This window comes from Felis catus, chromosome X (assembly GCF_018350175.1).
Source record: "Felis catus isolate Fca126 chromosome X, F.catus_Fca126_mat1.0, whole genome shotgun sequence".
Classification (NCBI taxonomy): domain Eukaryota; kingdom Metazoa; phylum Chordata; class Mammalia; order Carnivora; family Felidae; genus Felis; species Felis catus.
In genome coordinates this window covers 122078453-122102199 of record NC_058386.1, presented here as the reverse complement: position 1 = coordinate 122102199, position 23747 = coordinate 122078453, and the positions used below count along the sequence as shown (strand labels likewise).

The 23747-nt window shown below is 53.6% G+C and overlaps 2 protein-coding genes across 17 annotated transcripts in view; one reads left to right on the top strand and one right to left on the bottom strand.

Annotated features, from left to right (window-relative positions):
* Nucleotides 1-245: 245 nt before the first annotated feature.
* Nucleotides 246-5062, bottom strand: EOLA1 (endothelium and lymphocyte associated ASCH domain 1). Of its 11 annotated transcripts, none has more exons than XM_045050368.1 (4): nucleotides 4908-5024; nucleotides 2331-2478; nucleotides 1930-2212; nucleotides 246-1151 (listed from the first exon to the last, which is right to left on the bottom strand). In XM_045050368.1, the coding sequence occupies exons 3-4, from the start codon at nucleotides 2180-2182 to the stop codon at nucleotides 835-837; spliced, it is 570 nt and encodes a 189-aa protein (XP_044906303.1). In that variant the 5' UTR covers nucleotides 2183-2212; nucleotides 2331-2478; nucleotides 4908-5024; the 3' UTR covers nucleotides 246-834. The 11 variants fall into 11 exon arrangements, with proteins under 11 accessions (XP_044906303.1, XP_044906302.1, XP_044906305.1 ...); XM_045050367.1 differs by having other exon boundaries at nucleotides 4904-5021; XM_045050370.1 differs by lacking the exon at nucleotides 4908-5024 and adding an exon at nucleotides 4650-4737.
* Nucleotides 5063-6627: 1565 nt separating this feature from the next.
* IDS (iduronate 2-sulfatase) overlaps nucleotides 6628-23747 on the top strand; it is a 40500-nt gene continuing 23380 nt past the window's right edge. For 2 of the 6 annotated variants that reach the window (XM_045050358.1, XM_045050357.1), the window contains exons 1-2: nucleotides 6640-6945; nucleotides 9555-9634. In XM_045050358.1, coding sequence (XP_044906293.1) covers nucleotides 6896-6945; nucleotides 9555-9634 — 130 coding nt within the window. In that variant the 5' untranslated portion in view covers nucleotides 6640-6895. Of the gene's footprint in view, nucleotides 6946-9554; nucleotides 9635-23747 lie in introns of all 6 variants that reach the window. The other 4 variants (XM_045050356.1, XM_045050355.1, XM_045050354.1 and 1 more) reach the window with 4 other exon arrangements.

The window sequence follows — 23747 nt, the reverse complement described above, 5'->3', positions numbered from 1 at the left end:
CGCCTCTAGCCCAAGAGCCAGGGGCCTGCCAAAGAGGCCCACCTAAAAGCAGGGCCACCCCATCTGCCAAGGGACGTGGGGCTACTTTCTTGTTGCTCAGAAGAGACGGGCCATTCTAGTCAATGCCTGGGGGTTGGGGGGAGGGACAGCCCATCTTCCCCATCGGTAAGGACCACCAGAAACTTTGCTAAGAAAGCACACAACGACAACAAAAGATTTCCCACAGAATACACAACACGACTTAATCATTTTCCCATCGGTGCTGTATTTAGGATCCTTCCTTTGGCCATGAAGTAGCTAGCTGTGGGATGTGTCAAACACGCATACTTCATGGGCCAAGGGACGCTTCGACAACAGAGCAAGAGTCATTTGTAAGAACAGACGGATGCTGTGTCTCAGTCTGATGCTGTCGCCATGGTGAACGGGGGCACCCGTGGCTGGCCACCCCTGCACACCCCTTTAGCGCCCGCTCCCAGCCTTCCCACAAGGTCCCCTGGATGCTGTTCAAACGTCCTATGAGTTCTGAGCAAAACAACGAGAGGAGGAAACACGAACCGGTCGTCTTCAGACCTATGTCTCTGTACGACCCGGAAGTCAGAAGGACTCAAGTAGTGGCGGCACCAAGACATTTACTGGCCGCTTCCCCTTTATCCCGAACGTCGAAGTCCTGGAGACTGCCGGCGAGCCCAGACAGGCATCTCAGGAGGAAAGTCCCGCTGCCCTGTCCCCTGCATCTGAGTGGAGAGACCTGTCTCCACGAACAGCACACAGTGGCAGGGCTGATTCAGACTGAACCTGGCTTGTAGGTCTGCGGCATGACGGTCAGTCGATGGGTCATGATTTAGCCGGTTTCTCGGTAACCTTCCGCACTCGCCAGGCGTCCTGCCCCAAGGGCATCAGGTGCTCTGGGATGTCTACCTGGAAGATATCCTTTCCGCCTTTCCTGGGTATGGGCTCCAGTAACCACCTGGGGTTTGAAAGCACGGTGAGGTACTTCTGCTTCAGGCTGGTCAGTACAGCTTGATTCTCCAGCGCCACAACCTCATCAGGAGCTAAGTCCTCTGGGCACTGCACGGTTTCCCCAATGTCAACAAGCCCTGAGCACAAAGAGAAGCACACGATGGTTTTTCCTTCCAGAAACCAAGGCCCGCCTGTGGGAGAACATGATTATTCAAAGTTACAACCACCAGAGACCAGGGGACACCGGGTACACTGGGCCCCTCGGACTGAGCATGCCCGACACGCCAAAGTCTGCTTAGGGAGTTCTGGGTGAGGCCGAGGGAGGGAGCGAAACGGAGTGGAGGGCCTCGTCCTCAACGACCACCCCCAAATAATGGGCTGGCCCCAGCCAGAGAGCTTAGGGCAACAGGCAGAGGTCAGACCAGAAGGGCCCCAGATGCTGGGCGGAACAGGCAGTCAGGTCCCCGAGCACTTCAGCAGGTGGCAGGTGCTCGTGTGGGACCTCCCCCACCGAGGGCTTAGGGGACTCACCCAGGATGCAGGGACAGTGGGGGTGGGGCATCGCACAGGAAGCCCGGCAACAGCCCGGGGTCTGGAGTCTGCCCCGACCCACTGTGTGCACCGTGCCGCCTCCACGGTCTCTGTCGCACGCACGCACGCGGGCACACGCGCAACCGTGAGCGAAGGTCACATGCACACTTGGAACCTGTCCCTGTCTCTCAGGTCAGAACCGGGCACTGAGGCCCAGAGCGGAAGCAGGGTTCACCTGAAGTCGTGGGACCTCAGCAACTCCCCCCATCCCCAGTCCCAGGGCCCCCTGCTGCCCCGCCGAAGGTGTGCTGCTTAAAGAAACCACGGCCCCCACACCAAGCAGCTCACACAAGGGAACAAGGCACAAAACTCCTGAGCAAGGTCCTGGGGAGTAGCCCTTGGGGGTGTCTCAGCAGCATGCGGCTTCTCATCACTTGCCAGCGATCACGCCACGGCCATACTTTTCCCCTTCCAGAAGCAAGGCCTGAATCTGAGCAGGGGTCATTCCAAGCCTCTCCGCCAGCAGCTCCCTCCATGCGGTGTCTTCCCAGTCCCTGTGAGCAATGTGGATGGCGATGGTACGGTTCCGGTGGCTGCTCAGCAGAGGACGCCAACGCGTCTCCAGGGTCTTGACCCCGTTTAAGACAAAACCTGCATAAGGCTGCCGGAAGGAGAGGCAGCCGAACTTCATCTCCCCAGAGCGCCTTGGGCCTCACCAGGCCTGCGGAGACACAGAACCACGAAGGTCAACAGGCATCGTGCCCAGCACTCCAAGCTCATGACCTGGGGGCAAGACCTCTCCCCAGGGTCCTCCGGGGGTGCCCTGACAGCCCACTGACCTGGACAGTGGGGGAACGGAGAGCCTTGGCTCCTCCCCCTCTGTCACTACACGGTCAGCTGACGGGCACAAAGGAAGGGGCCGGCGGTCAGGATGACGTGTCCATCACATGGAGTCGTTGGGGACCTCAGAGAGGAGGGCGGGGATAGCTAGAGAAAGGCATGGCCAGGACAGCCTGTGGTCAGTTCTACATCGGAGGTCACTGAGCCCCAGGAGAGCACAGATGGCGGGGGGCCCCTCGGCTGGACGGCTCAGTGAGCTGGCTCTACCCCTCTCCCAGCACAGACAGGGACATCCTGGGCTTCGCCACCCTGGGGCTGCTGAGCGCAAACCCTTGGTATCCGACCTCAGCTCAGCACTGGGGCGCCCTGTGATCGCACATGGTCCTGGCAGCTGTCTCCTCCCGACCCCTTTGGGCGCCACTCTCCTCTGACCCCTTCCTGCCCCACTGCTCTCCACCATCAACAGATACCCCCCGACCCTGACCCGGGCCTAGAGAAACCAGGAACCAGAGCAGGAACAACTGGTACCAGGGTGCACGCACCGTCTCCATGCCAGGCACTGGGGTGGGCACAATCAACACATCACAGGATTCGATCCTCACATAACCCAGTAAGGCAGCGCTTCGTCACCCCGCTCTATAGCTGAGAAGGAGGCGCCGAGGGATAGAGAGACAGCCCATGATTGCAGGGGACCTGAGTGCACCTACCCCTTGTCCTTGCACCTGGACGAGGGGGTCCCTCCTCCTCGCGCACGGCAGAGCTGTGCAGTGGGAGGAGCACGACCCCGGCGCGAGCCTCAGCTGGGTCCTGGCACCTCAAGGAGCCCCAGTCTCCATCGGGGCCGCGAGGACCGGGGACAAGGTGCAGGGGCACCTAGCCCGGCATGTGGCACCTAACAGGACAGCCACAAACAGTGGCCGCCCCTCATCATTATCATCATCCTCATCACAGGGCCTGGGGCACTGCGCTGCACTCAGGAGCACCCCGAATCTGGATCATCTCTCCTCCCAGTTCTCGAAGGACATAAACCTGGCCTCAACCCCTCCTCTCGTTTAAGAGAACACATCTACTCTCAAAGATAAGGCCCTGGGATCACCCCTTTCCCGACCCACCGTTCTGCCGCCCTGGCACCACACCCCCTGCGTTCCCTCTGTCTGGGGCTGAGCTGCGTGGCCACCTGCCCTCAGCTGTGCTCTCGGCCAAGCACAGTCCTTCACTGGAGGACCTCACCCCGTCTGCTCTTGCTCAGGCAGCCCTACTCCCCTCCCCTGTGAGTAGATGGTCTCCCTTTCAGAAAGCCACACCTGTACACCCCTCACTGCAGGAACAAAGACCCCCCCCCCCCGCCAGCCCCTGAGCCCGCACGTGTCTCCAGCACCTGCCAACTTGTCTAAACCTCTGCATAGCAGAGGTCCCAGGAGCAGCGGTCTACACTCACAGTCTCTACTTCTTCGCCTCGCACTGCCCGCCCCCCTCCATGAACACACCGGTTGCCGCAGGCACCAGCGACCTGCCCCCTGCCTGTTCCATCTTCATGGAACTCACGGCCGGACAGCCCTGACACGACTGACACCCCTCCTTCACTTCTCAGCCTTCCACGTTGCACCTCACTCACGGGTTGGTTCTGCTAACCACATAAGGCCCCAGCCGGCAGCAGAGAAAACCATTTCATGTAAGTGGCTCGTGTTCTCACAGCCTAGCAGACCCGTATCCAACAGGAGAAAGAGGACACCAGGCCCTCACACTGTCACACGGGAAGGATTTGGGGGCCCTACAGTCCAGTTCCCCTCAATCAAATCCTGGAAGCCTCCCCCCCTCCCCCCCCCCGGGAGGAGTGCCAGGGGCAACCGGCTGAATCCCGCACAGCCGGTGGCCTCGGTGAGGTCGCGGCCCTAAGGGCCCAGCGGGAGGCGGGGAGGGCCGGAATGACTGCGTGCGGACCGGTGCCCGTGCAAAGGTATGGTCGCGTTTCTCCGCGCACACGTACGTCGCGGGCATGTGACGGTGGAGGGAGAAGGGGACAGGGAAGGGTGTCCGCGGCCGCTCTGCGCTTGCTTCCAGACCTCTGGTCCGGGAACCCCCAGCCCAGAGGCACCGTCTGGCCGAGGGTCGAGCAGGCCGTAGCCGCACGGGCTTCCTGGCTCCCTTCACGCGTGGCGGGTCTCCCCGCCCCGGCCCCGCCCCCGCCCACCGCAGGCGCGCTCGGCCGATTCGGCTGCGGCCACCGGGCGGGACCGTCCGCTTCCCGTGACCCTGCGAGGCCACCAGCGCCGGGACGACCGCCTCCCACGCCCAGGCGAGGAGACGACGCGGCCCACCGAGAGAGGACAGAGCGCCCGGTCCGCGTCGTGGCTGTCCCGCCATCGCCGCGCCCGACACCAGGAACCGCTGACAGGTGCCGGGCGCCGGCGGCCCCTCACCTGACGCACCCGCACAGACGCTGCCGCTCCTTTTTTGCGGGGCATACGCCGGCTCGTACCCACGTAGTTACGTACGCACACGGAGGTACGCAGCACGCCAGGGCGAAAGCCCGTAGGCACGCAGACAAGCAGTTACGTGGACACGCACTTACGTACACACGCACATAGGCCCGCAGGCCCCGGTCGCTAGGAGACGTCGTTGGACTCAAGGGGCCGGGAGGCGCGCGGGACCATCAGGCTTGATAGGGAGCTGGCGCTGGCGGCTGGAGCGGAACCGGAAGGAGGATAGAAATGGGGGTGGGGCGTTGGGGGGAAAGGGGCGGGGCGAGTCGAGTCTGGGGGTGGGGCTGTGGGCGGGGCGGCGGGAGGCGGAGCTGGGGGAGGAGTAGGTGGGGGCGGACCTGTGGGTTAGGAGCTGGGGTAGGAGGAGCTGTGAGACAGGGCTGTGGAAGAAGCTGGCGCCAGTTGCGGGAAAGAGTTGGGGCAGGACCTAGGGCAATGAGCGGGAAGGAGCAGGACGGAGATGGGAAAGCTGCGGAGGAGTAGCTGTGGGAAGAGCAGGGTGGGCCTGGGGAGGTGTAACTGGGGGAGTTGCAGGGGGGAGCTTGGGGTGGAGCCAAAGGGGAAGCTGGGGGACCACTGGGGAGGAGGGCAGAGCTGACAGGAGGAGCTGGAGCAGGGGCAGGGTGGAGCTGGGGCAGTGGAGGCGGAGCTGGGAGAAACTGTGGGGGATAGAGTCAGAGGAGCTGGGGACCCCTGGGGGGAGGGCCCTGGGAGGAGCTGAGCGGAGTTGAGAAGCGGAGCTGGAGAGGGGCGGGGTGGAACTGAGGAGGTTGGGTAGGCGGAGCTGGGGCAGGAGGGGGCGGAGCTGAGAGAAAGCTGTGGGTGGGGGGGGTTCAGGGGAGGAGCCAGGGAACCCATGGGTGTGGGGGTGGGGAGGAGCAGAGCGGAGCTGAGAAGGGGAGCTGGAGAGGGGCGGGGTGGAACTGGGGAGGTTGGGAAGGTGGAGGTGGGGGTGGAGATGGGCGGAGCTGGAAGAAAGCTTTGGCGGGTGGTGGAATCACAGGAGGAGTGGGGGAACCACCGGGTAGAAGGAGGTAGGGTGGAGCAGGATGGAACTAAGGGGAGCAGGCGGGGAGGAGCGGGGCGGAGCTGGCGGACGAGTGGGATGAAATTTAGGAGACGGAGGTGGAGCCATGGGAAGAGCTGGGGAAGCACAATGGATGAGCACCTGGGGAGTAGCAGGGCCGGGCTGGGGGACCCTCCAAAGGCAGAAGTGGGGGACTAGGAGGGCGTGGCTGGTGGCAAGTTAGGAGAGAGAGGTGAGGATGAGCCGGGCCGGTCTGGGGGAAAGGTCGGAGAAGTAGTAGCTAGCGCCGGGGGTGGGGAGGGTGGCACGGGGATGGGCAAAAGCTGGGAGAAGGTGGGGAGGTGACAAGCGGGGCTGGGGTTGAGTAGAACGACGTGGGCGGGGGAAGCTCGGAGCAGAAAATGGGGAGGAGTGGGGCGGGGCTTTCGAGGCTCGAAGTGGACTGGTGAGATAGCTGGGAGGGGGGAACAGGGCGGGGCTGTAGAGAGGCTGGGCGGGACTGCTAGGATAGTTCGGAGGAGGAGCTGCGGAGGGGCTGGTGTGGAGAGTAGCAAGGTTGGACTGGTAGGGTATCTGGAAGGTGAAGCTGGGGTGGAGCAGGGTGGGACTGGTGGAATAACTCGGGGGAGGAGCTGGGGTGGAGCAGGGTGTGGTAGGGGAGGAGCGGAGCGGGACTAGTGGAAGAGCTGGCGGGGAGGGGCTGGGGTTGAGCAAGGCTGTGCTGGTGTAGTGGCTGGGAGGAGGAGCTGGGGTGTCGCGGGGCGTGGCTGGGGTGGAGCTACGGTGGAGGAGGGCGGAGCTGGCAAGGCCGGAATGTTGGACTTTGGGAACCGCGCGGGGCTTAGCAAAGGTGTGCCAGTGGCGCAGACCAGGCAGTGCCCTTTATAAGCGTCCAGTCCGCGCCGCACTCGTAGGCAACAAAGTGGCAGCCCCAGGGTCCTCAGCGACCTGAGGTGACCCTTAAAATGGACCCCGGAGAGCACGGAGGCGGGAAGAGGGTGGTACCCGCAGGTTGAATCCCGCACCTCCGGGCTGAACGCCCGGGCACCCTGGGATGGCCAGTGGGGTCCTGAGGGACGGACTTTATATGAACGTATTTTGCAGGTGAGAAGAAAAATTCCTACTCTGTTTCCTGCTGCCCCTCAGACCTGACATGTGCCAGACAGAGTCAACCGCCCTGTCAGAGCTGTTTCCTGCCCTCTACCTCTCAGTCAGGGACCCAACACACTCCCTGTCGCCCTGCTTTGTTCCTGGGGTTCCCTTACCCTCACCCTCCTTCCGCATTTGCTTGGTGACCAAATCCGGTGTCCCTGCCTCCCAAATGCCTGATCAGAATAGATGCTCCTCTTCTTGTCCCCACTGCTACTTCCTGAGTTCAGGTCTGAGGTCTGGGGCTTTTTACCTGAGCCTCCACACCGGCCTGGATGCCTCCTGTCTTTCCTCCTCCAGTGGGTCCTACACAAGCCATCAGTTCACTTCGGTTTCTTAGCTGCACATCTGTCGTCATCAACCCCATACTGAAAACACCGGTGAGCTCTATCCTCTTTACGCCCCACCACCTGGGAGCTCTGGGAGGGCCATCCAGTGGCACCAGCTCTCTCCCTCCTTACAGCCCAACCCTGTCGGTCACTGTGCTGTGGAGTCCCTGTGCCCTGAGCGCACATACCCTACCAAGACAACCTGAAGCGTGGAATGTTCACCTCTTCTGGCCAGGTCCTGTCCTCCTTCCAGGCACAAATTCATCATCCCGTATACTTCTTCATGCCCAAGCATCAGTCACTCTTCTCTGCTAGTTCAGGTAGCACTCTATACCTCCCTCCCTCCCTTCTTTCACTGGGCTCTTATTTCCCAGTGTTGTAACTGCTCTCCCAGAGTCTGTGGTCCTCTCAGGGGCACTGAGTTCCTTGAAGGCCAGGACTGTGTCTTACTCATTTCTGTAGCCCAGGTACTTGGGATACAGTAGTTGCTTAGTAAATATTAAATCAACAGAGAGGGCTGCTGTGGTGCTTGGGTGGCTCAGTCGGTTGCGTATGACTCTTGATCTCTGTTCAGGTCTTGATCTCACGGTTCGTGAGATTGAGCCCTGTGTAGGGCTCTGTGCTGAGAGCACAGAATCCACTTGGGTTTTTTTTTCTCTCCCTCTCTCTCTGCTCCTCCCCCACTTGTGCTCAGGCTCTCTCTCTCTCTCTCTCTCTCTCTCTCTCTCTCTCTCAAAATAAATGAAAAAACATTTACAAGAAACAGGAGGACTGCTTTCTCTTCCGGTAGCAGCACCATGTCTTTTCCTGGCAGAAGCGGGAGGAAACAGGAATGCTGGTCATGAGGTGAGGGACAGAGGGTACCTTCCCGGGATTTTGGCCTCAGGGCTGTGGAGACTATTTTTCAGACCACGGTTCTGTCCCCATAATACACCCCATCTTCCTTTTATTTTATTTTATTTTATTTTATTTTTTATTTTTTATTTATTTCCTCCCATCTTCCTTTTAGGAAGTCCTTGCCGTTTTCACCATTGCCCTTTGCAGGGCCTGCAACCCCAGGACATCACCCCTTTGGAGCCCATGGCACCTGCTCAGTGTAGAACTCCCTGTCCCCCATGGCCAGTCTGAGCACTTGTCTTTGCTGTTTCTCATCCTTTTCTCCAGTGACCTCTGTCCACCCAGCTCCCTGGCTTCAGCTGTCCCTTAGGAACTGGCCACCACTGTTACTCTTGGTGCTAATCACTCTGGCTCTGCCATCCTCTTTGGCCCAAACGTTCCCCTGCCTAGCTGATCCTTTGTGCTCAGTGTGATCCCTATACACCTCCTCCCTTCCTCTCCTTCTCTGACCCTGTCACCCATTCTTTCACTTGCCAAGAGGTGCAAACTGCACTGTGGAGAATGTTGCCTCCTCCCCACCCCATGTGCTTCTTTGCCTTTGAGGCCCAGAGAGGCTTCCAGTTTGCTCCTGCTGTGTGTTTTGTGGCACCACTGGTCTGGGACCAGCTTTAGCCAAACCCCTGGCTCCCCTCACATACTTCTTGTCAGGTCTGGTTCCTCCTCTCTGAAGTGCCTTTTGCCCATCTTTATATTGAGTTGCTTGTGTTTTTTGTAGTGAGTTAGGGGAGCTCTTTTTTCGTGAAAAATTTTTAAGTTTATTTGAAAGAGTGAGAGAAAGTGAGAAAGCATGAGCCCGGGAGGGGCAGAGAGAGAGAGAGAATCCCAAGCAGGCTCTGTGCTGTCAGCACTGAGCCTGAGGCGGGCCTTGATGTCACGAACCGTGAGATGACCTGAGCCAAAATCATAAGAGTCAGACGCTTAACTGACTGAGCCACGCAGGTGCCCCCGGGAGCTTCTTTTTATTTTTATTTATTTTTTTTTTAAATATTTAACATTTATTTATTATTCAGAGACAGACACAGAGCATGAACATGGGAGGGGCAGAGAGAGGAGGAGACACAGAATCCGAAGCAGGCTCCAGGCTCTGAGCTGTCAGCACAGAGCCCAACGCGGGTCTCGAACTCACAAACTGCAAGATCATGACCTGAGCCGAAGTCGGACGCTTAACCGACTGAACCACCCAGGTGCCCCTGGGAGCTTCTTTTTAAATAAAATCTTTTTAAGTAGGCTCCACACCCAACCTGGGGCTTGAATTCCCAACCCTGAGATCAAGAGTCACATTGGGAGCCCTTTTTGAAGTCTGGATACTAAATTGGGCCTTGGTTGTTTGTGTTTCAGATTCTTCCTGCTACCCCTCGGGCTTTTTTCCTCCTCTCTTTGCGGACCTGCTTTGGGCTCAGTATTCGCATGGACACTTTGTAAGTGACCCCAAAGTTCAGGGAGCGCCCAGGGTGCTTCCTGCTGGGGGCTGCCATCCACCCCCAGCCCTGCCACCTGAGATAAGCAGCCCCCAAGAGGAGGCGCCAGTGTGCCCAGCACTCTGCCCATGAGAAAAGGCTCCTTCTATTCTTGCCTCTGTAGTTCTCTTGGTTACTGCTTGGCTTTAGTTCCGTGCCCTGGACTCACACATGACGAGCGCTAGGGCAGCTGTGTGGCTGTGGAAAGATAGCGAGCCTTGTTTCTTCTGCTCCAGCACTCCCTTTTTATCTCCAGATCTTCATCTGTCCTGTTTCCAAGATGCACACTCCCCTAGCCCCCCTTCCCCTCTGCCCCTGGGCAACTCTTGTTGGTGGTGTCCCTCTCAACGTGGCCCAGGTCAAGTGGTCCAGCCTGAGAACCACTTACTTCTGGTTTTGTTTAAATGGCCCTCTAAGTCCATGGGAAGAAGCTGCACCGTGGGGTACCTGCGGACACGGGTGGGCTACTTTGACGTCGCTGGTTAGGTCTCGGGCCTGCACACAGAATGTGGCACAGCCCAGTTGGAACCTTGGGAGTTGCTGTGAACTTCTGGAATTCTACACCCTTGTATTTATGTTACAGCTTATTATATCAACTTTAATGGGGGGTGGGGAGATGCTCATTTCCATGTTTCCATCACTCCTGAGCTCTTCGACATTACCCGGAGGCAAGAAGGCTCATAATTTGGGCATACTTCCCTAGACCTTTCTCTGTGTTTTTTCTTTACTCCTTTGAGTTCATTCTGTATTACCATCTTGTCTTGTATTTTTTCACTTAACATTAAGTATTCTTCCATGTTCGGAAAGGTTCCTCAGAAGACATTTCACTAAGCTCTGCACCTCATCCTGGAGTATATCGGATTCCAGACTTGCCCCACTCAAGGCCAACTGACAGATGCTCAGGGATAGCCCAGCATACCTTGGACCCAATGACATTCTCTTTTCAGAAGGTCCGGCATAGGGGGTCCTCCTGAAGCAGATTTGGAGACACAGTTTATTGAGTCTCTCATATCAGTGTCAACTTGGACACTGTGCCCAACAGCCTTGAACTGTGGTTATCCTGTTTCCTAGTGTTCATTCACCCAGAGGTCCCTTTGGGAAGGGCTGGGGGATCATTCCAGTATCTATTTGCCATGGTGCTGTGGTGTCCTTCTACCTGGGGACCTGGCTACTTCCCTAGTCCATGGTTTTGATGCCAGCAGGCTAATTCTGAGGACCCAGAGGGTTCCTGCAGGACTAGCCAGGAGTGTCTCTGGCTGCACGCAGAATAGAAATCAAACGTGAGCTAGCAGGAGGTGAATGCAGAGTGTATTGAAGATATAGGGAAAGTGCAAGGACAGAGTATTCAGGTGACTCTGGAAGGAAAGAAAGGAGGGAGTCTCGTCTTTGTCTGGGGTCTGGGGTTTTTATTGAGGCCTGGTGTATGTGTCCCCTCAGGAATCCAGGAACCCTTAGAACAAAGGCGGGGGCCCAGGTGTCATTCCTTAGAGCCAGGGGCCTTGGCATCAAGATGTCTAGCACCAGTGGTCTGGAATAGGCATATGGCAGCTTCGTCTGGTCATTGTCACCTGGTACTTCCTTGGATGTCATCTACTCTAGAGAAATCATTATTTGCATTATGAGATGTGTAAAGTAGGGGTGCAGGTCCTACCAAGAATAAAAGCAGGAAAAGGAGCAAAAAACCCGATTTTTATGGAGTCCTTCAGTTTCCCTGTCTCAGCTGTAGGTCTCAGAACTGGCTCAGGGGCAGAAGTGGGGCAAGGGATCATGACTTGTTTATTGGGGTGGCTGCACTCAGCTTCTTACTGTGTGTTCTTGCTCTTTTGAATATCCACTTGAGGCTGTACCTTGGCTGGTTGCCTGTCCATTACATCGCTAGGAAGGCCTCCACTTCCACCACGCTGTGGGTCAGACCTCCTGGTCAGTGATGTCTGTGATCATGAGCCCCTGGCTTCTGGCCATTCGGTGCTACCCCAGGGCCTCTACTGCAGTCGTGGTGGGGGAGGGGTGGGAGAATTACCTCTCCCGCCTTTCTTCCCTGACCAGGCCTGGTATGCCCTGCCTGTGCTGGGCATGGTGACTTCACTCTGGTTGAGGACCTGGCAGTAGGCTGCCCATCTCTTCCTGCTTTCCCTGGAACTCTTCTGGCTGGAGCAGGGTGAGTTCTGTAGCAAATCAAGATGGTTGGCCACCCTGCCTCCTGGGACGGAGGGCACCTCTGGGGAAAGACTTGGGTAATGTGTTGCTCCCTCGGAGCTATGGTGGACGTACTAGCACTTTACTATGGGAAGGGGTGGGCTGCTGCCACAGACTCAAGTTTCAGAGACCTCTGGGGAGTCCAGCTCTTCCCCTACACGTCCCTCCCTGTTCCTTGTGTCAGGGATGCAGGTGTTCCCAAGTGGGCTTCTGATGTTGGCATGACAGGCCTGCCTTAGCTGAGCGTTCAGCCATTTTTGAAGTTCAGCCATTCCTATCAAATCCTGAGCTTGACCTTTGGCCACTGCCTGAAGTGGGGCTACTTTGTAAGCTACCAAGGAAACTCTGGGGCTCCCCCTTCATTTTCAGCTTGTTAATCACCCGCAGCTTCTCATCCCCTTGTAAGCCACTAGTGCAGAGAAGTCACCTCCATCCATTCCCTTCGTCCTTAGAGTTGTCATTCTCATACATTCCACATACCTGGATCTTCTCACCTGCCAGGAAATTACTCTCCACCTGCCAGCTCAGCAAAAAGTTCTAGTGTGAAAGTTTTAGTGGCTCGACTGTCTCCTTGTGCCTGGGGTTATCTGCACACCACCCGTCCTCCAGGATGGGTCGTCATTGCCAGTAGGGTAGGAGAAGAGTAATCCCATACTAGACCCCATCTTGCCACCTGCTTTTTGGACCACTCTGGAACCAACGATGTCAGATTAAGTCCTTCAGGGAGCTGACCCCAAGAGGGAGTTAGGAATGCCAAAGACTGATTGGGGTCTAACCCCCACTGAAGGAGAGGGAGGAAGCAGAGTTGGGCAGGGTGTTCCTTCAAACCGGATGCCCACCTGACAGTCTACCAGTCCACCAGGGAGCTGCAGAGCAAGAATTATCATTCTAGGGTCAGCATCCCGCTGGTGTGGTCAGGCTCTCGCAGTGCCTGAGGCTATGCAACCCACACTGACTGAATGGATAAATCTACACCTAGTATTCCTGAGGAGTGGGTGTAAGCTAAGCAATGTAGGGCACCAGCTGCCTTTGCTCAGGCGCAGCCACGCTCTACCCTGCGGCTGGCTTGGTCGGAGGTGCTTTGGCCTCTTGTACATCAGATACCTGCTGAGGAGGAAGGGCCTTTGATAACCACGTGTCTGTTAGCACTGGTGTAAACATAGGCTGATGGGAGAAGGCAGATCTGGGGACAGAACATCGGGAGGCAAAGCACATTTAAGCCAGTAGACACCCACCTTGCGAGAGGTTCCTTGAAGGCGTGCACTGTGTGTTCCTCAGAGCTGAGAGGAGGCAACTTCCAGGCAGACCTGTATGCTGTTGAGCCTGAAACGAGGCAGAATGAGAGGCAGTCAATGTGAATAGGAAGGAACTACCGACTTAGGATGAGGGGCTGGGGCTTGAAGGCAGATAGGGGCTTCTTAGGTTGGAAGTGGGGGAAGGGCTGCTGGGAAGGGCCAGATACCTGCAGGGAACTGAAGGAAGGTTCTTGGCTGGAGCAGATGCATTTGTGGAGCACCTCCAACCTGGCACCATCAATTCAGGTCTACTGTACAATTTTTGGCTTAGGAGTTTGAGAGATTTTGATATGCTGTGAAGTGGCATTCATTGCCTGTAGAGGGAAGTGTGTGTTTGTGTGTGTGTGTGTGTGTGTGCGCGCGTGCCCGTGCGTGTGTAAAGCAACCTAGATGTAGCTGCTCAGGCTCCTGTCCTCCATAGGGGGATCATAGCAGGAAGTCCAATGTCTATTCTATGGTTATGAACCTGGGATTGATCTGTGGCACCCCCACTACTACAGTGTGAGCCCAAGCAAATCACTTTACCTCTCTGAACCTCAATTTCCTCATCTGAAAGACAGGTCTAATATAAAAATCTACCCGAAGGAGTGATAATATTTTCCAGGTTAACTCCTGAGGGTGAGGATCACACGAGGTAATTCATGTGAGCGCAATCTGTAAACCATAAAGCATTCTACTACTAATAGTGGTTGAAGAGGCGTCTCTTCCCAAGTAGGCTTTGCTAAGTAAGAAAGGATGTGGGGGGTACTGCTGGCCTGTATCTTGAAGCCTACTGATGGGAGATGGGCAGATACTGAAAAGTCTGTAACAGGATGTGGCCTGGTTGGGGTCTTGGGTGCCGTGCATGCATTTTGACCAAAGATGTATGGCGGCCCCTGGGACCAATGGAGAGGCTTTGTGAACCTACGCGAACTGACAGGGTTTGAGAATTGAGGGCTATGTCAGTGCTGGCAATGCATAAATCTGGGAGCTTCTTCCCAGCTGTGTGGGAGTCGATGTCAGCCTGCCGCCTCAGGTAATACAGGTCCAAGATCTGCCACCCACGATTCTGTCATCCATAAAGCTTTGGTAACCAGAAGTGTTTCTGTAAGCTTGACCTAAACGCTTCTGGTGGTAAAACCAAAAATGGATGGCATGAAGCTATTTAGAGAATCCTGAATTTTCTTTATTTTTTTTTCTTTATGTGCCTTATTATTAACACTTGGGGTTAATAGTCACTTTTTTTTAATTCTTTATTTGCCTCATTATTAACACTTGGTGTTAATAGTCACATGTTTCCGTGAAGTGATGTCCATGTGTTTGCTAGACCCTGCAAGGGTGTCACTGATACGTGGCCCTTGGCTCTGTCACCTTTCTGAATTCTGAAATTCATCTGGCCCAAGGTTTTGGATGAGGCATGGTGCACATGTGATACTAACACCAGTAAGAGGCAACATTTGTTGGATTTATAGAGGCCTAGAGTTCCTGGATGTTTGTCCTTCCTCCAGCCTTCGGCCGCCAGGGACGCCCTTCCCAGGACTGAGGCCCTCCCTGCGTCAACCTGGATGGGTGGATACCTCACCTCCTGCCATACCGCACCATGATGGGAAATCTCATTTGATACCCAGCACAGTTTTCCGTGGTGGAAATGGGATGGACGCAGAGCTCAACATAGGAAGGCCCCTTGGCAAAAGCATGTACGTACACTAGTCGTTTATGTTACACATGGTCTGCCCGCAGTCTTGCTTCAGGTGAGTCTCACGGTGCAGCCACCTGGAGCCTGGGCCCACTCACATGACTCAGGTAGTGTGATCTGGGGTCTGATTTTGAGAGAAAGGTGATGACGAAAGCAGCTTGGCAGCCTCAGACGCCCAAGTGCTGCTTCTACAGCTCTTTGCCAGCATCGATAGGGAAGCATGGCTGGAGGAGAGGGGTAGAGAGGACGCCACACAGCCTGTGCTGGTTACTCTTGCACAGGCCTCTGCCTGGGGAGCCTGTCAGTTCTCTCTGGACAGGATGAAAAGATGCCAGAGAGCAGCTTGTTGAGGCTGGTCTGCAGTGGTCTTGTTTTCGTTCATCGTCTCCATTTTTTTCTCGAAGGATTTTGGATATTTTCCCCTCACCCGGGGGTGTCTTGACTAGTGATCTCATGTCTTGCAGCTGACACAGGTGAACATTAAGGAGGCAAGGAGGTTAGGTGAGGCCAGGCAGCCTGGAGGCTGAGGCAGGCAGCACGGGGCCTGGCGCGCTGTGAGTGCTTCCTGCAGGGGAGTGCCTTGCGGTCACACATTTGTTCATTGTCTTCCTCTTCACCAAAGCAGTAAGTGAGAGAGCGGGTCTGGAGTCCTGTCTTTGTCAGTCTTTGTCACTGACAAACTGTGTGACCTTTCCTCACCTCCATTTCCTCCTCATGTAAAATGAGGGTACTAGAACCCACACCCTGGTTGGGATATAAACTTCAGGTAGTGCCACATAGTTCTCACTCACTGCATACTCGGCGACTAATGATATTATCATTAGAATTCATTTGGGCCCCGAATTCCCAAGTGAATGTTTTCCTTGAGCAAAATTAGGGTTTTCTACCAGCCCAAGATCTAGAAGCTCTCTCTTACCTGCCCATCCAGCTTCTGTGCCTCAGTGACCCTCCATGTACCCTGGTTGCCTGGGAGGACATACGGTGATCACCCTCATAGTACAAGGCTCATTCAGCAGCCCAGACAAGGCCCTGGCCTGGGTCAGTCTGTGGCAGTGTGGCATTGTGGCTAAGAGGTCAGGGTTTAAGTTCCAACCCTTTTGGCTGTGAGACCTTGAGCCAGTGATGCCCCTTCTCCAAACCTCTGTCTGACCATCTGTGTACTGGAGCTAATACAGAGCGCACAGTCCCTGGGGCCGCAGTGAGGACTTAATGAGTTGAAAAGGCTGGAATGGATTTGGTGCACAAAGATGTTACAGGAAAGAGAAGCAAGACAGTGGTGCTGTCATCTTTCGTTTGACTTGACCCCCCGCCAGCTGACAATGGCATGAGAAATGCTGATGCCACCCCACCGCCATCCCACCGTCGCATCCCTCTGGGAACTTACTCTTTAAGCAGCTTGTTGATGTAGAAGACCAGTTACACAGGAAATGGAAAACCAGGTTCCCCCTGATCTTAGTACCGTGAAAGGCATACTTGGGAAACGCCACATGTGCTCCCTGGAGCCTATCTGGCATCCGGACAGGCATCACTTGAGTGAAGACTGAAGCCCCCCCACCCCATGCCACAGGCTGTGGCTTTGTAACTGGAAATGTTTCGCTGGCCCTGCTAGCATCTCTGTGAAGTTCACGAGCCACGGTGTGAGGCTCAGGTGAGCCGGTGATCACTGCAGCTGTGCCCCCGTGGGGCTGGAGCCGGAGGAGGCGGGGATCTGGGACTCCATGGGCTACACACAACCCCTGTTCACTGAGTGCCTACTGGAGGCCGGGGAGGGGCACCAGCTGGTCTCTGTGGGGTTCTTACTTCCAGGAGACCCAGGGAAGGTTAGCAGTAGGCGACGTCCACGCTGCAGACCTGGGATTGAAAGCAGCTCTGTCTGATGGCAGAGCCCATGCTCTTTCAACTGTCCCATCTTATGGCCACTCAACACACTGTCACTCAAGGGGGAGGACTGGGACTTATGAGGCTTTGCTCCTGCCCAGGATTCAAAGGCTGCCCTTGGACTCCAAGACTCAATGGAGAGACATCCCAACTTTGAGGACTTTTGAAAACTTTAAATGTGAACGGCACATGCCATTTAACAAGAACCCCCTTTGGTATGCCTTCCACCCCTCAGTGTTTTTATTGGTCCCTTACAGGCCCTTAGAGAAGTTTTCATATTGACAGGCTTTGCAATGATGTTACAGACATATCACATCACACCAGTTCCACAAGTGATAACAGCCACTGCTTCCCAAATGGCACGTTTCTTCAAGTAAAAAGCAGATGGCTGCATGTAGCATAGAGGGACGTCATGTCTTGGTAAAGACAGAATTGAAATTCTTGGCAAAGCAGGACACCCCTTTTAGTACTGGGCTTGTGTCATAGCAAACGAAGGCCAGTTTTCCTCATCAAACCAGCAAGATAGCTCTTACTACCTTTTTCAGTGTCAGCTACTAACTTCATGAGGGCATCTGTCTAACAAGGCATATGGTAATTGGGTGCAACTCCGAAGATTCCTTGTATGCTCCTGTTTTTATCCCTTGATGGTGGCATATTTTAAGCCGTCTTTAGCTGTTCCTTCTTTCGATGCATCTATTCACGCCTGAGGTGTGTTTCATAAGGGCACCAGCAGAAGGGCCCCTGGAAGAATAGCACCAAACCTTACAGTGTTTCCCACTCTGACTCGTCCTCCGGCTTTTGCTTCAGAAGTGCAGGGGGTGATGGGAGCTGCCTTGGCAACCTGGCTGTGGACTCCCCTTTGCAAGAAGCATCTGCTTGTCAGAGCCTGAGTGTGCAAGCTGGCAACGCCTGGTGACATCTGGGCTTTGCCTGCAGACCCAGCGACCAGAAGTGCCTCTCCTGGCTCAGAAAGCATTCTACCAAGAGTCCTTTTTTTTTTATTCCAAGAGAGCTGTCATTGTTTCTGTTCCCTGAGGTTCTTTGTCAAACTGGATCTGAGGGAATAAGCAGAAATCCTCCCTAAATCCAAGAGGAACGGGGAAAAGGGAGGAAGGGGAGTGACCAAATGTAAACTCATCCCGATGAATGCAACGCAAACGGAAAAAGAACCGGTCATACCTCAACTCAGTGACAAAGCAATGCTTACAAAGGTCTGATTCAGCATTTCTGTTTTACTTATTTTGTTTTAAGCTCATGCTCTACGAAAAATGCATACTTGTGAGGAAATGAATCACCTAGGAAGCGTTGCTAGCAAACACTGGCGCTCGGGAGACACCTGGTGGAAGATTTTAGAAATGCTCTGCTTCCTGGCTCTGACAACAGGAGGTTTGCTTGTTCCAAGCCCGACCTGTCCACGCAACCCCCGCTGAGCTGGCGGGATCAGTGAATAACAAGATGGAAAAGTCTGGGCTTTAAAAGAAACAGGAGAGGGAAGGGGGAGAGGAGGGGAGCAAAGATGAGGGAAGGGAAAGCTTGCTTGCAAGATGTCCAGAGGCACATGGGACTGTGACTAACCCCTTCCATATGAGAGAATCCGCTCACCTTATGGTCCTTGGCACAGAGCGTGACCCAGGGTAGGAGCTCAGCAACTGTCAAGGCTGCCGTGATGCCTAGTCCTTCTACCCCGCATGCTCCAAGGGGCTTCTACTTCAACAGAATCAGATGCCGGTTGTGATCCAATTCACTTTCACCGCCTTGAGCCCCCAGCCAGGAGCCAGGATGTTGCCACTGCATCACAGACCTCAGGGCAGCCCAGGCCATTGGAGAGCAGACCCCCAGAACTGCCTCACACGAGAGCAACTTCCAGGAACGGGGTCCTCGGTGCCCAGCATATTTGGTGGCAGTCAAAGCCCACATCAGGCTCCTCAGAACCATTTCACCTGCCCCCGGAGACCAGGGCCCTGCCCGCCACTCTGTGTGGGCTTGAGACAGCCCCTCTTCGCGGTGGGCTGAGTACAGCCTGGGCCGCTCTGCTTTCTCATCCAGGTAATTCTGATCATGGCTCTCATCCCAGTCATCCTCTGAAACCCAATGAGCAGTGCTAGTCCCGGGGACACAGCAGCAAGTAGAAGGGGCGGGGCCTGTCCTCAAAGAGGGCTCACCTGAGGGTCCTGGCTCCAGAATGAAAGCTAAGCCTTGAACTCTCCCCTGAATCCTCACCCTTGGGCTGTGGTGAGGTATCATGTAGTATTTACCAACTTACCGATGTGTGCTGCCCTCAGCCCTGAGTTAGGGTCAAAGGTGGGAATGCAGTAGAAGTCCAAGGGCAAGGGACTTGTGTTCTCTTGCTGGACTATGGAAAGTGCACTGAGTCTTAGAATTCCCCTCACACTGGATCAGCATGGCCTAGCTGCATTAGTGCCTGAGGCAGCACCCGCCACCCCCCCTCACCGACCTTCCTGTGGCCCTAAAGTGGCATGGAAAAGCAGCTGAATATACCTGTTCCCTAAGAAGGGCACGGAAATTGTGTGTGTGTGTGTGTGTGTGTGTGTGTGTGTGTGTGTATGTGAGAGAGAGAGAGAGAGAGAGAGAGAGAGAGAGAGAGAGAGAGAGAAGCACCCTCCAACGAATGTCACAGTGGAAAATGGTGTGGACTGCATACCAGGTTAGGCTGATGCCTCATTGAAAGCTGGCATGAAGGCGTGCTATCTCAGGGCTGGGTGGGATTGCACATCACAGTGCAGTGGAGGCTGGCATGGACCAATGACAAGGATCAAATGTGCTTGCTCACTGTCTCTCCAAATGTCGTGAAACTCTGCCTCACAGGATTTAGGTGGTAGCCTAGGCATAAGAAGGAGAAAATCCTGAATTGCCTGATAATGATATTTGGTAATTAGTAAGAAAATCCCAAAGTAACTGGAAAAATGTGGAATTGACTAGATTAATATTTCTGATATGGACTTAAGGCTCAAGAAAGACAGGGTTCCTCTGTGGTAGCCACAGGTCTATATAGCCCTTATTATATAGCTTCCTACTTCTGTAGTGTACCTGTCCTTGTATAATCCCCTCCCTTGGTCCTTGTATGGGCAGAATTCACTACTTATAAACAATAGAATATAGCAAAGCTGAAAGGATTTTGCAGATATAATTAAGACCCCTAATCAGTTGCTGTGAGTTAATCAGAAGGGAGATTATCCTGGGTGGATCTGACCTAACCAGATGAGCCTCTCAAAAGAGGGCCAGGCCTCCCCTGAAATTAGAGCAATTCCCTGCCGGCCTCAAAGAAGTAGACAACCATGTTGTGAGAGCACCTATGAGAGGGTCATCTGGCAAGGAACTGTGAGTAGTCTCTAGGATCTGAGAGTGGCCCAGGGCTGATGGCCAGCTAGCAAACAGGACCTCAGTCCTACATCCACAAGGAACTTAATTCTGGCAACAGCCAGAGCCAGAAGGGAAGGGAAGCCAGAGCCTCAGATGAGAACACAGCCCCAGCCAGCATGTTGACTGCAGCCCTGTGAAACTCTGAGCAAAAGGCCCAGCTAAGCTGCACCTGGACTTCTAACCTATAGAAACTACAAGGTAATAGATGGGTGCTGTTTACAGCCACTAAGCTTGTGGTACAGATAATGCTACCGGGAATTGTACGTGTCTTTTGGTGGCCATGAGTACACTCACACGTTTTGAATATATGCACTGGCATGGCATTGCTGCTTCCTAGGGCAGGCACACGTTCAGCTTTAGCCTTAGGAAATACTTCCACCAGGTTTTCCAAAGCAGTTGTAGCAATTAGCACTGCTACAAGCAAGTAGGAGAATTTGAAGTGCTCCATGTTCTTGGTAGCACTTGGTATCGTCCTTTCCTGTACTTCTGTTCTCTATTTTTTAATGTTTATTGATTTTTGAGACAGAGAGAGAGAGAGAGAGAGAGAGAGAGAGAGAAAGCACAAGCAGGGGAGGGGTAGACAAAGAGGGGGACACAGAATCCGAAGCAGGCTCCAGGCTCTGAGCTGTCAGCGCAGAGCTCGACGTGGGGCTCGAACTCACAGACGGCAAGATCATGACCTGAGCCAAAGTCGGAAGCTTAACTGACTGAGCCACCCAGGTGCCCCTGTTCTATATATTTTAAGTTCCTCTCAACTTGGTTCTTTTACTGAATTTTTAATTTTGCAATTGTAGTTTTAATTTCAAGTGATCCTTCACATTTTATAGTACTGTTTTTATACCAATCTGTTTTTGTTCTATATATTCAATATCAAGTCTCTCTGAGGATATTAATAAAAGGTATTTTTTAAAGTTTTTTAAATGTTTTTTTTGTTCTTGAGAGAGAGTGAGCAAGCGAGCAAGCAGGGGAGGGGCAGAGAGAGAGGGAGACACAGAATCTGAAATAAGCTCCAGGCACTGAGCTGTCAGCACAGAGCCCAGAGCGGGGCTCGAACTCATGAACCGTGAGATCATGACCTGAGCCAAAGTCAGACGCTTAACCGACTGAGCCACCCAGGCGCCCCTAAGTTTTTGTGTTTTGGGGCTTTTTTTTTTTAGGTAATTTATACACCCAGCATGGGGCTCAAACTCATGATCCTGAGATCAAGAGTCTCATGCTCCACCAACTGAGCAAGCCGTGTGCCCCAATAAAAGGTCTTTTTGTTTTTCCTTTTTAACTTGTTCTTCCCTGTCCCTTAGTCATCTCTTTCCTATAGGGCCAGCTTTGCTATTTCTTTTTCATGATACTTCTCTGTCATCGTGTACACCATCCTCAAATATTTAGCTTTTCTTTGTTGTCTGGTTATGCTTAAGAATGAGGTTGACTCGCAGCTCTGTGGCCCCAGGACTTATTCAGTGGCATTTAGTGTGTTCACAGTGTTGTACAATCAGCGCCTTTGTCTAGTTCCAGAACATTTTCAGCACTCTCAAAGGAGATCCTGTACATGTTCAGCACTTGCTCTCCATCCCCTCCTCTAACACCTGGCAACCATCAGTTGGTGTTCTCTCTGTAGATGTACCTATTCGAATACTTTCTCTAAATGGAATTATGCCATATGTGACCTTTTGTGTCTGGCTTCTTTCCATTGGCATGATGCTTTCAAGAGTCCTCCATACTGCAGCATGCATCAGGACTCCCTTTCTTCTTTATGGATGCATAATAGCCCATCGTGTAGCTAGACCACAATCCCTTTATCTGGCGATGGACATTTCAGCCAGTTTGGCTATTGTGAATAGTGCTGTGATGAACACGCATGTACAAACACTTGTTGGAGCACCAGTGTTCAAATCTTCTGGGTATATATGTAAGAGTAGAACTGCCGAGTCACATGATACTTCTATTTTCAACTTCTTACAGAACTGCAAAACTATTTTCACAGCAGCTGACTCATTTTACATTGCCACCAACGATGTCCAGGTTTTCCGATTTTTCTCCACATCTTCACCAACGCTTGTGATTTTAAAAGTTTTTGATAATGGTCATCTTAGTGGGTGTGGAGTGCTACTTCTTTGTGGTTTCGATTTACGTTTCTGTAATAACTAATGAATTTGAGCATCCTTTTCCATTCTTTATTGCCGTCAGGCTATATTGTTTTTGTTCCTTCATGATTATTTTAAAGGGAGGAAGAGGTGTGGTGAACAGAGGGATGTGTCACCTAAACCCCCTTTCAGTGATGGCCTTCTTGCCCCAGTTGCTGAGAGGGCACCTCCTTTGGGGCTGTCCACCCCTTCGGGGCCTGCCTCAGCTGCACAGGGCCACCTTGCCCAAGTTCGGACCCCTCCCAGGGTATATCTGCATTCAATGACTTATCAAGGTGATGTAGAAATATCTGGCCATATTGGCCTAACCCCCATGGGGTTAGCTGGGGCCTGAATCACAGCTCAGCTGCTGCCTCTTTCCACTCTTGCTCCCTTCTCATCCTTTCCACAGGTATGTCTCCCAAAGGCACTCACTGCGCACTTCACTCTGTTTTAGAGTTGGCTTTTGGATGAACACAACCCATAAAAGACGATAAACGTATGTGTCTGGTTCATTAACTTAAACTGCAGGTGGAACCAATCATGTTTTCTTTAACATTCCAGAAACTTAGGGCACCCAGGTGGCTTAGTCGGTTAAGCGTCTGACTCTTGATTTCAGCTCAGGTCATGATTTCATGGGTTCATGGGTTCGAGCCCTGCATCGGGCTCTGTGCTGATGGCCTGGAGCCTGCTTGGGATTTTCTCTCTTCCACTTTCTCTCAGGCCCTCCCTCACTCGTGCTCTCTCTCTCAGAAATAAATAAATAAACTTAAAAAATTAAAAAAAAATATTCCAGAAACGTAATACTTGCTTATGTATATACTGTATGTAGAAAGATTGGGGCTGTTTTCTTTGGATGCCTCTATTAAATCTCATGCAGGCACTGAGCTACAAAGTGGCGCCTGTCTTGAGACATTGGAGGCCTGTTTTTATGATGCTCTCAGCTGAATATTTTAGTCTTTAGTGAAACCAGGCTACTCCCCTAAATACCTCTCAGTGAGCTGAAGCTACTGTGTGAATGTCCTTGATATTTAGGAGGGCATTTCATATTCTGGTCTGCTGGGGTGTGTAAGTACTTTGGAAAAATATCTGCTTTGTGTTCCTTAAATTGGACTTTGTGGCCAAAACCTCAGTCTTCGGCTTTGCTCTCACTTCTCATCCATCATCATCTCACTCTACTTCTGCATTTCATCCTTCACACCGCTCCATTTGCCCTGCAAGTTCAATCTCAGCCGTGTCTGTGACCTCTTGGGCTTTGTTGGAACATTGAAGGGACCCCCTTCTCCATTGGTCTTTTCTTTGCTTATGTCCATAGCTAGATTGAGGACAGAGAGGCCATCTTTCTGCAGAGAATTGGGTAGCCATCACATACCCTGGCTGCAGTCCCTTCTGGAATTCAGAGTCCTTGATCAGGCTCATGTGGTTGTTGGCCGAATCCATTTCTTTGTGGTTCTAGGGCCAAGTTTTCAGCTTCTTACTAGCTGTTGGCTGGAGGCCACCATTAGGTCCTAAAGCCATCCAGAGTTCCCTGC

Excerpts from the sequence above, each read along its gene's own strand:
- EOLA1 (XM_045050363.1), bottom strand. The coding sequence starts at position 2,182 with ATGAAGTTCGGCTGCCTCTCCTTCCGGCAGCCTTATGCAGGTTTTGTC. Across the intron at positions 1,152-1,929 it reads TGGCCGTGGCGTGATCGCTG|GCGGGCCTTGGTTTCTGGAA; the intron begins GCAAGTGATGAG and ends GTTCTCCCACAG.